The following is a 12055-nucleotide window of genomic DNA, read 5'->3' as shown; positions in this document are numbered from 1 at the left end:
AAATGGGAAATACCCCCTGTGATTCTGAATATGCTGACTGAGGCCCCCTTTGGAATCAGAGGCCCGGGCCAAGTGGCCCATATGGCCCCCCCCCCGCCCCCCGTCTGGGCCTGGCAGCATGTGAAGAGAAGCATTCTCTCTGGCGGGTTTTCTTGAATTTCTGAAGCAAGTCAGGTATGGATGGAGTGCTAAACTCAATAGGAAGGGAGGCCCCTTTAGCTTAAAAAATTATAAATTACCTCCTTCGGTCTTCCGTATGGTGACCTTTGCATCTTAGCTATTTTGTGTCCTCTGGATGCTCCCCCCCCCCAAAAAAAATATTCACAGTCAGGATCTGCTATGTATGTTTTGTTTGTTATGTATTGTTTGAGAAAATTTCAGTAAAAAAATCTTATTTTTAAATGAAAAAGGTACCCCCCCCCCGTGCAAATGACATGTAGCACCCAGCACACACTCAAATTATGGCTGTTGTTCTTTGTTAAGCATCAAGGCTAAGAGGTGAGCCAAATGAACATGACAAATAAATCTGAGTTGTTCTGGAACCTGCTGTAGGCTATATAATGGTGTGTGTGTATTCATATAATATTTTCATTAGAATAAAAGTGAAAACCCAATCTAGAAAGTTAACTCACTTTTAATTCCTAGATATTCCCTGCTGGCTTCCAGTGCAGAGTTAAACTTGCTGTGCCAGAAATAAGTCCTTTTATGTTCAATGGGACTTACTAACTAGTAAGTTGAAAATAGGGCAGCAAGTGCAAATGATAGGACTGCTTCATTCAAGCTCAAAAATAAACAAAAAGATAGGAGTGCTTCATTCAAGCTCAAAAATAAACAAAAAGAGGGTCTCAACTTCAACCGGTTTGCTTGGCACAGCTATAGTTCCTTCCAGAGAATAGACCCAGTGGCCTGGGATTGTGCATCCTGAGTGCTTTTGTGCTACGTAATAGAAGATTATTAAATAGCAGAAGGTAGATTATGTAGGATGTGGTCCCCAGAGAATGTGGCTGCTGTTCAAAGTTGCTTCTGTCACACCAGCAGTGCAAGGTTTGCACTAGTCTGCATTCTGTTTGAACTGTGTATCTTGATGCCCGCATTTCTCAGTTGATAATCCTGTTTTCTGGTCACAAAAAATGGAAAGGGGGAGCAGGTTTGTGGTTCCACTGGCAATACTAAAACTGCTTAGTTGCTTCTCAAGGACCATCGTTCAGTGGTAGAGCACATACTTTTAAGAACATAGATAGCAGCCTTATACTGACTCAGACCATTGTTCTTCTAGCTTGCGAGGGTTTCAGGCAGGAGTCTTTCCCAGTTTTACCTGGAGATGCAGGGGATAGAATCTGGATTGTTTTGGTTGCTGTTTTCTGAACCTTTTCCAGCTTCACAATATACTTTCTGAGGTGATGTTACTAGATTGTACACACCATTCCAAATGCAGCCGCACCAAATCTATGGTGAGGAAGCCTTACAATTCTAGTTGCATCATTGTCCTAGGTTAGGATAATATGGCTTGGCTGGTTCAAGCTCATCCAGTGAGCTTTGTGGCTGAGGGTGATTTGTATTCAAGTCCAGCATTCTAGCCACTCATTTTGGAAAGAGAAATATTGAAGAGTGGGATAAAGCTCTTTTAATAAAAAATGAGAAATAAAATGCATTAATAAAGAACTGAGGCTTGCATTCATAATTCCTATTTTAAAATACTGTTGAAGGTATATTTGGCAATGCAGTTTCTATTTGATTGGTGAAATATAGAAAGTAGTTTGATCAATTCAGTAGTTTTGGGCACAGTGTAAATGCATTTTTTCTGGTGCTACAGTAGGTCAACTTAGAGCTGTTTTTTCTGGCTCAGCTGTCTAATACGTTGAGCCAATATTTTTTGTATTTTCTAGCATTGAAATGAGAACTGCTTCTGCCTTGTTATTTAATAAAACCCTCAAAATAGGTTTGTGTGTTAAATATAACCTGCAGGTGTTGGGCAGTAACATGAATTGTGTACATAACCTTAATTCAGAAAAATATAGCACTGAAACACACTTTGGAAGCTATTTAAAAGAATGGCATGATTCCAATAACAGACAAGATGCACTTTACCATACTGTTTTCTATTCTTGTAAAAACAAAAATGAAAATAAAACTGACAGTATCATAATGTGACTATACAAATCTATGCTGTGACCACATTTGAAATAATATGTATAATTCTGGTTGCCACACCTCAGTATTGTAGATATCGGGAAAGGTTCAGAAAAGGGCAAGCAAAATGCTCAAGGAGATGGAGATAAAATACAGTGGTACCTTGGTCTACCAACAGTCCTGTTAATGAATGATTTGGACAGCAAACTTTGCAAAACTGGAAGTAGATGTTCTGGTTAGCTAATTTTGCCCTGGAAGATGAACAGAAGCCGAACACCGGTGGTGGGAGGCCTCAGTAGGGAAAGCGTTCGCCTCGGTTTAAGAATGGACCTCCAGAACAGATTAAGTTTGTAAACCGAGGTATCATTGTAAAGTATTTCTTCATAGAGTGTAAGACAATCCTTGTTTTTCACAGGGGTTCTATTTCAGAGCCCCATGTACGTCAACGGAGCATGTACGCCTGCTCCACCCTGCTCCATTCCTTTTCGTGACATCTTTATGATGTTTTGGGGCTACTTCTGGGTTCGGTGTAGTTGCGCATTATTCAGACACGCCTAAATCAGGAGTTGCCTCTATAGTTAATGGAACTCACTTATGTAGGAGGTAGTAATGCCCACAAACTTTGATGGCTGTAAAAGAGGTTTACACTAATTCATGGAGGACAAGCTACTAGCTACGATGGCTATGTTCTACCTCCACTGCTATTCTGCTTCTAAATACCAGTTGCTGGAAATTGTAAATGGGGCAAAATGCTGTTGTGTTCATGTACAGCTTCCAGGCTTCACACAGGCATCTGGTTGGCCACTGTGAGAACAGGATGCTGGACTAGGTAAGCCATTGGCTTGATCCAGTAGACTCGTATTTTATGTTTATAGATTGGTAAAGGTAAAGGGACCCCTGACCATTAGGTCTAGTCGTGGCCGACTGTGGGGTTGCGACGCTCATCTCGCTTTATTGGCCGAGGGAGCCGGCGTACAGCTTCCGGGTCATGTGGCCAGCATGACTAAGCCACTTTTGGCGAACCAGAGCAGCGCACAGAAACGCCGTTTACCTTCCCGCCAGAGCGGTACCTATTTATCTACTAGCACTTTGACATGCTTTCGAACTGCTAGGTTGGCAGGAGCTGGAACCGAGCAACGGGAACTCACCCCGTTGCGGGGATTCAAACCACCGACCTTCTGATTGGCAAGTCCCAGGCTCTGTGGTTGTAGATTGGAGCATGGTGCTAATAACACCAAGGTTGCAAGTTCGATCCCTGTAAGGGACAGCTGCATATTTCTGCAGTGCAGGGGGCTGGACTAGATCCTCAGGACCTCTGCCAACTCTACAATTCTGTGATTCTCCTATGATTTGGATGGCTGAGAAGGCTGAGCTTGATGCACCACTGGTCTACACTAGAATGACAGTTCTTTGTTAACAAATCAGGTAGCAGTTTTTACACAGGTTGGGCCAGGAACTACTTCCTGGTCTACCCATGAAATGCAGATAAAAACACTTTCATATTTAAAATGCATAGTTAGTATTAAATGTATATGATAATTAGTCCAGAGAAGACAAGATAGATTAATAGTTCCATAATCAGGCTTCTGTTGACTTACAGCTTTCCATCTTATTATAAATTCTTACTTTTTAGTAAGTATAGCAAGTTGCTAGGCTCCAGTGGAACAGTAGCATTTTTTTCTGAGTTGAATGGATACAGATGCCAAGGACTGTAGCCTAGACTTATGTAAGCTGCAAAACTTGGCATGAACACCAAAGATGATTTATAACCTTGTTATTGAAAGTGGCACCCATAACTGATATAAATCAGTTTCTACTGGTTTAGAAATATTTAGTCAGCTTGATATTTAATCACACTAAAACTTGAGTGTTTTGACAATCTGGTTATGTGAACCTAGGCAAATTTTATTCATAGTATAGTGATCTTTTCATTTAGCTTACTGAGAATAAACATTTCAATCATTAGTGTACAGCTGTCAATAAAAATCTAAATATGCAAGGTAATGAATTTATTTTATTAAAGTACTGTGAACAGATATATGCACAGTTCATCCAGTAAGGGCACATCTAAACATATTGGACTCAGGCCACTGAATAACATTTCTGTGTTGATGTCTCATGTGGTCTGCCAGAAGGCATTGAACCTGTGGCACAATCACTGCCAGAGGGTTGCTATCCTGCTTTGCGTCACATGAGACTTTTTAAAAAAAAAATTCTAAGGTGCTGAGCATCTGCAGTCTCTGTATGAGTGGCTTAAAACTCATTTCATAGGTGAAGTGGTAATTAACTTTTGTGTAACTTCTCCAGCGCACAATATGCAGTATACCTTATTTGTACAGGAAATATATTGCATTATCAAAGTCAGATGGTTTGTCAACATGTCAGAAAACCTTTAGCCAACTAATGTGATACCAGATGGCAAAAATTGTAGTAGGAAAATTTCCTGATCCATGATCAAAAGTATGCTGATATAATTAATAGAATTCATGCCTAGAAAAATTACTGTAAACTGCCTCTCTCCCTTCTCTACTCTGGATTTCTTCCATTAGTGATAGAAAGTATTGGATACCATTTGATATATTTTTGAAGAAGTGACTTGATTGCCAGTTTTCCAGTATTTATAATTTGGGCATGTGGTTTTGTCATTGATTGGAAATTATGGCAAATTAAGCTCTAATACCTCTTTGAATTGATGATAAGTGATAGAATCTCGGGGTCTTATGGGGCAAATATATAAATGGTTATTAAATCTGTCAAACCAGTCTTCTGCTTCTGTGGAGAAATGGGTATGATTCTTAGGTTACTACTACTACTACTGCTACTACTACTACTACTAATTTTTGTACCACACCCATCTGACTAGCTTACCCCATCCACTCTGGGTGGCTTCCATCAAATTAGAAAACCACAGGAAAACATAAGACATATTGAATGTTGTTTGCGTTTTTGTTGTTACACTTTTATCTTAAGCTGCTCAGAAATTTTATTATATTAAGAAGTATATTTAAAAATAAATAATAAATACTGTAAAGTATTTTGGAATTCTCTGTTACAGTAAAAAGAAAGGAGCTGAGAAAGTGACACAATTTTCCCTTGCAAAATATTCCTCTAGAGGGCAGCACTTCACTCTTTAAGATTCTACTGAAGGATGAGAAAAGCATAACCTAAGAAATCCTGTCTGACTTCTGTATGCAGATAGAGAAAATACAGTATATTAAATGCAGTGTCAATGACAGAAAGATACGAAATGCTGTAATGCTATGCTGCTTTCAAAAAACAAAGCAAAACCTGGAATGAGAAGCTAGAATTTATTAGTGACCCCAGGTCTGAAAGTGTGTTGCTTCAAAAAATAGTTGGTTTATCCATGTTCAGACACCATAAAGATGGTGCCCTCTAAGCCCCCTTCACTCAGTTACCCGGGATTGGCGCCATGCCGCATGTCCTGGTCCTATTGCTGGGTGTGCCATTGGCTTCACCTGGATGTGAACATGACAGGGCAAGAAACAGCACAGATTAAACCTATGTGTGAGAAATCATGCAGATTATTCTTGATGTGATACAGTATATTATACACAAATTTCTGTATTCATGTAACTTTTCCTTATGGTTTCAACAAAGCAAAAAGTGCGTATTGCATTATTTGACCCTCTGTGTTTTAAGGTCCTATAATAAAATAATTTCTGCTTAGCAGTAAGGGCTTTGTGATTAGGAACCACAGTTACTTGTGTATTGTCCAGAACAGCCTTTGCCAAGATGGTGCCCTCTAGATGTTTTGGAATGCAAGCCGCCTTAGCTACTGCCAGCTCCATTTAAGGATAATAAAAAAACTGAGATAGGTACAATCACATTTCACAGCTGGACAGCAGGAGAGGGAAACTGCTGATGAATTATGTTGCCGCTGCAATTTTCTGTTATTGTGTTGACTGCAGAGACAACATGTTCTCCTTTTCTTTATGCCAGCAGTGGTAGGCCTGGTTCTGAGGCTGCCTCTTTTTGACATCCAAAGTGAACTGGTTTTGGCTGCAGTCACATGTCATGGTAAGTGAAGGTTGCTAGCTTACCTTGAATGCACAGGTTGCTCTCCCTTCACTTCTCTCTGCTAGTGAGTGGGAGCATCAGACCATCATCCTTGGCTTACCTTTGCATTTGAAATCGAGAGCATCATTTGTTTCACTCTGGCCAAACCACAATCTGAAGCCAATTAGAACACACCCTGAATGTCGGGCCATACTTTGCAGGTTTGGATAGTGTTGGCGTATGGTACCTCGTAGAGTTGTAGAGTTGGAAGGGATCCTGAGAGTCATCTAGTCCAACCCCTTCAATGCAGGAATCCTGCCCACAGCTGTCCCTGGGTGGGCTTGAATCACCAACCTTCTGATTAACATCTGGACGTGCTGACCCACTGCGCCACCAAAGGGTATCTTTCTTTGAATTGTACTTCTACGACACAAAGCATTGTGGCAGGTAGAATGCTTTATTCCTTATTAAATGTTTTTCTTCCTTCCACATCTTGTTCAGCTCTTAATAATATGTGTGGAGATTCTTAAATGTTTTGATGTACAGTAATTGAATAACAACATATTGGACAGTTAGAATCATGTTCAAGCTTCTACCTCTTGTTTAGTCACAATGTTAATAACTTGCCATTCAAACTGTTTCTGGTGCTACCCTTCTATTAAAGTCTTGTCTTTGCTAATGAGCTTTTTATAAATGTTCTTTAAAAACTGAGTTTGTTATGATGTTCAGGGAAGTTGCCACATGCTTTCATATTATAAATACTGTTAAAAGGACAAAGATTTCAGACAATTATCTGTATTCCACAAATCTCCTAGTTTTGTTTTAAATAAGTCTACCAAATAATGTGGTCTATCAGATTTAGTCCCGAGTTCAGATGCACAAGAGAAAAAACAAAGACCAGACCCTTTCCTATAGCAGGCATTTTCCTGTTCATTGCCAAGTGTACGGTTCACTGTTCGGTCACTGATGTCTGTCATTTTAGCACATTTAAAGCAGTTCTCAGTGCCATTCTTGTTCACAGAAGCTTATTTGGGTGCTTCAGACATTGCCTAGCTCATTATTCCCTGTGGAAGGTTAAGGCCTTTTCTGTCAGACCGGAACTATTCACTAATTAGAGACCTTCGTTTGACACCGAATGTGTCATGCCTGCAAGCCTTCCTACTGGGATCAATGGCATTTGTGTTCACTACCATAAGTGTACAATAGATGCAGACCTCAGTGAAGAACTACCTACATAGCTTATGGAAATGAATATGCGCCCTTATAAAATGGAGGCATTCTCATAACGAGCGAAATAAAATAAAATGCAACAGTTGGTCAAGATTCCTGCAGGGCTTGTCACTAAGCAATCTGAATTATTTTCTGTATTCAAGTTTGTAATCTTCTGTTGTCCTGATCTCCTTTAAATTCTCCATGTCTTAGATCACTGTGCAAATGTCAGATTGGTTTGTGTTACTTGCTAAAGCGTGTCAGCATCTGAACAATACTGAATGCTTTGTCCTTTCTTTACAAGGATAATAACTGTTCCTCAGACTCCAGTTCTCAAAATTCAAATTAAGTTTCCTTAAGCTGGTTAACTTGCTAGTGAAGATTTGAATCTCTCCTGATTATTTTGCCCTGAGAAGTAAACTCTTTCATCCCTCTCTTTAACCTCCCTGTAACTAGGAAGAGCCAGGAGCTTCAGACTCTGTAGCTGCCTGTATAAGGAGATGCACTGTTCTCTCAGAGACTGAAACAGCTGGTACCAACTTTGAAGACCAGCAGCTGGAACAGTCATACAAGCAGCTTAAGGTCTCAGATGCTTTATTCCCCATGAGCCTTTATAAATTGCTACTGCTTTTTTAATAGAAATTTATTATCGTATTGTTATGTATCAGTTTTCATTTATTGTTCTTTGTCTTGAAGACCAATTGTCATTCAGAAAGGTGGGATATGAATATTGTAAATAACATTGGTTTATTTGTTGAATTAACTCGTTTTTATCCTGTATTTTATTCTGTGAACCGTCTTGAGATCTTACGGTGAAGGGCGGTATAGAAATCTAATAAACAAGCAAACAAACACATAATAAATGAAATAAATAAATAAATTTATATCCAACAAGGAGCTCAGGGTGGCAAACAACAAGCAATAATAAAAGCTTCTTAAAAACAATACCAGTACAGATGGAGACCGAGAAAGCTCTCAACTTAAAAGTTGTGTTGGAAGAAAAATGGCTTTAGTAGGCACCAAAAAGATAACCAATAACACTTGTCTAGTATTTTGACCAAACTGCGGGAGGCAGTGGAAGACAGGAGTGCCTGGCGTGCTCTGGTTCATGCGGTCACGAAGAGTCGGACACGACTAAACAACAACAGTATTTAAGGGGAGGAGATTCCAACAGATAGGTGCTAAAGGCCTGATTCCTATATTGTGTGGAACATGAGGCCATTACCTGCAGAGTGCAGTGATTGAATGGGTATATAGGGGTGAAACAGTCTTTGAGGTGTCCCGGTCCGAAGCTGTATAGGCCTTTATACACCAAGACCAGCATCTTGAACCTAGCCATGTAGATAATAGGTAAATGACTTTAGAGAAATGCTCTACAGCAAGTCCAGAGAGATGTGCCATAGCCCCAGTGCTCCGTGCTCTAGTCTCGTCCAGATTAGACTACTGTAATGCACTGTATGTGGGGCTACCTTTAAAGCTAGGTTGGAAACTTCAGCTGGTCCAGAGTACATCTGCCAGAGCCCTGTTGTATCGGCTCCAATGGTTTCTGGTTCGTATCTACAGCCAGTTTAGAGTAACATTTAAGGCCCTAAACATTGGGTTCAAGCTGTTTCTTGGACTTCCTGCATGTGTACCATCCTGTTTGCATGCTGAGATCTGCACTGGGACCCCCTCCTGGTGTGTCCATCCCCTAGGCCAGTGAGGCTGGTGGCTGCAAGGAAGAGGGCCTTTTCCGAGGTGGCCCCATGGCTTAAGAACTTCCTTGTATCAGACCTGCAACTAGCTTTCATTTTTCAGATTTCTGGAAAGCTTAAAGACCTGTACTGTATTTTCCAACAGGCCTTCAATGAATCATGGTTAATTGTTTGTAATCTTTTTCTGTTTGTATGTAATAATAATTGATTGTGGCTATTTTCTAATTATGTTTTATTGGCTTTTCTGATTTTCTGAGGTAATTGGGTGCTTTCTTTTTATCTTTTGCTGTGTCACTTTTTCCTTCATGTTGTTTATTACAATTTTAAACCATTTTGGAGGGGCATTCTCCAGAAAAGCATCCTAGGAATACCTTAAAATAAATAAATAGCAATTATACATCTTCTGATTGAGGAGCCTTCTATGTTTTTGAGGAATCCAATTTCAAAACCACTACTTTAGGGACATAAAAGGAGAATTAAACGATACTTTGTTAATCTGTAATAGATGAATGCACATCCATAGGCTTTCTCACTCCTTTTTTGTGATCTTGTTAGAAGAGATTATTCTCATTATTCTCAGTTTTCCTATCACCGTGGATGTGGCTACGGCTTGTCTGCTTAGTAAATTGTAGGATGATGTTAACAAAAGAACTCAGTGCAAGATGGGATGAGCATAATATTCTTCATATTGAAGAAACCATAATACATTTATGCTGGTGGGGCTCATTAGTAAAGTTATTTAGCACAATGGTTAATCCAGCCCTGCTCACTGTAGTTGGTAATCCTTCATCGCTGCAGCAGTCATTGTTTCAGATAAACGTTTATCAGGATTCTTTGACTGATCTAAGCAGAAGATTATTACATACAAACAGAATAACTAGCCTGCATTTTGAAACTGAAATGATGTGTGCATATTAAGGCTTACTGTACATATTTTTCAAGAACTGTAGCAAAAAATAGAGACACAAGTCATTTTAAAGAAAACCCTTATTAAATTCAGGAGTACAATTGCTTGAAAGTGCTACCTACACAGTTTTGTCTAATGTTGCCTACTTTTGTTGATGTCTGTGAAGTCCAGTTTTTTTAAAAACCATTAAAATGTGGCTGTGTTTATTTTAAAGGTTGGAAGGCCCATGGCCAAGCTCCCTGCAAGCAGCCTCACGTCTCAGGGTTCAGCATGTCAAGATAATTCACTGTTGAGAGGGGATAAACAGAACAATGAACTTCACACTCCTTTTATGAACAGGAGTGAGCAAAAGGTAAAAGTTTTCAGATGAGTTGTGTTTCAGCTGGGTTCTTAAAACATAGGGTGAGATCCTACTGAGGAGTACTCAGACCCATTGAAATGAATGGTTACTTAAATCTATTTATTTCAGCAGGTCTGCTTTGAGGATTAGATGTCACCCATAATATTATGGGATTGCAGAGATATTTGGTGTGCATGGAAGGAGATCCAAGTGCAGATGTTATAAATTATTAGGATTAGGGCAAAACTTAATTATACTTCTTTTCCAAGTCTTCTCCGTGCAAGAACTTCATACATGAATTGTTCTCTGAGAACCCAGATTTGTATCTGATTTATAAGGTATTATCATTGACATTAAAGTAACACTGAGGTCTTCAACAAATCTTTTTAGATGGTGCTTTATGATGTTATTTTTTATTTCACCATATATGCCATATTTCTCCAGTTTGTGGCTCACCCTTCATCTTTTATTTCCTCCTATTGGATGAAATCCAATGGTATCTGTAGTGTACAAGTAGAATGGATTTCTGTACTGCAATGGGAATTCCCTTCTTCCTGCATTCTTCCTCTGGAACAGATTTGTATGGGTGCAGGGAGGAGACAGCAATTTTTGTTGCATGAGAGGAAGTTGGAATACATGATGTTGAACTTTGATGATTAAGTTTAAACTTATTTTATATAAATCCCTTTGGGATGAAATAATGGTCTTTATAAACTGTTAACACATGCTTGTGATAATAGTTATTTGTGATGCAGTCATGATTACATTTATATAGCTTTGAAATCTTAGTTTACAATACTAGTTGAAATAATTTTTTTGGGTGTAGAACGTTTCTATTTATACGTGACAAATGTTTATATATAAATGAATGTAAACTACTGTTTGTGTAACTTAAAAATACTATTTATAAGTCCTAATAGTATATTTAACCATAGTATTTTTTATTTCTTCTTAGAAACTGCAGGAGGAAAATCTAAGATTAAAGTATGAATTAGAAGATTTAAGGTACTGAAAGAAATTGATAACAAAGCCCTAGATTTATGAAAACAGCTTTTGTTTTATCTGTGAGGTCATGTATTGAAAGCTAAGGATGACAAAATTATGGCAGAGGATACTGAGAAATTTATAGAAGGAAAATTAGTTATTCAGTTCTTGTGTGAGCCCATAATGTTAGAAATCGGTTTGAATCTCCCTGATCTATGATTTATATAGCTGCTCATTTCTTTGCCAGCATGTATTTGAGGACAAAAGTAGTTAGTATTTGTGTATTCAGAGTTGCTTCCCGCATGGAGGTGGTGAGAAATGAACGGATACTTCAGAAACATTTAAGGCTTTTCAAGGCAATAAGTTATTTGTAGTACAATAAAACAGATAGAAGGCAATTTTCAGAAAAATAACAGGGTTTTGGAATAATTGGCTAAAAGCAGGAGACAAAAAGAAATCTCTTTTCTGCATTTAACAACATTTCCAGTTGTTCCAATAAATTGTACTTATGAAATATCAATGTAGCATTATGTGTTTCTTCGACATTCTTTACAAGGAAATACATTTTATTTCTTAGAAGCCAATATGAGCAGCTCATAAAGGAAGGGAAGAACGAATGCTTTGAGGAAAGACGTGTTAATTTTCTGAAGGCTCAAGTACTACAGCTAGAAAGGCAGGTAAAGTGGTATACAAAATTCACCTCAGTACTTTTTGAAAGTTATCAGCATATATATGAGACTGTGAAAAGGGCTCCCCCCCCTTCAAAAATAGGTG

At 38.8% G+C, this 12055-nt stretch overlaps 1 protein-coding gene across 12 annotated transcripts in view; it reads left to right on the top strand.

Moving 5' to 3' along the window:
* The window catches only part of LOC310688254 (uncharacterized protein), a 56216-nt gene that overhangs the window by 924 nt on the left and 43237 nt on the right, over positions 1-12055 (top strand). For 4 of the 12 annotated variants that reach the window (XM_083464514.1, XM_083464516.1, XM_083464512.1 and 1 more), the window contains exons 2-5: positions 7813-7938; positions 10172-10309; positions 11253-11302; positions 11859-11958. In XM_083464514.1, coding sequence (XP_083320640.1) covers positions 7813-7938; positions 10172-10309; positions 11253-11302; positions 11859-11958 — 414 coding nt within the window. Of the gene's footprint in view, positions 1-113; positions 175-479; positions 499-6090; positions 6169-7812; positions 7939-10171; positions 10310-11252; positions 11303-11858; positions 11959-12055 lie in introns of those variants that run through there. The other 8 variants (XM_083464520.1, XM_083464519.1, XM_083464518.1 and 5 more) reach the window with 7 other exon arrangements.

This window comes from Podarcis liolepis (assembly GCF_965112155.1).
Source record: "Podarcis liolepis genome assembly, chromosome: 11".
Classification (NCBI taxonomy): domain Eukaryota; kingdom Metazoa; phylum Chordata; class Lepidosauria; order Squamata; family Lacertidae; genus Podarcis; species Podarcis liolepis.
Note: the sequence above shows the minus strand (reverse complement) of the source record. Positions and strands in the feature narration are given on the sequence as shown.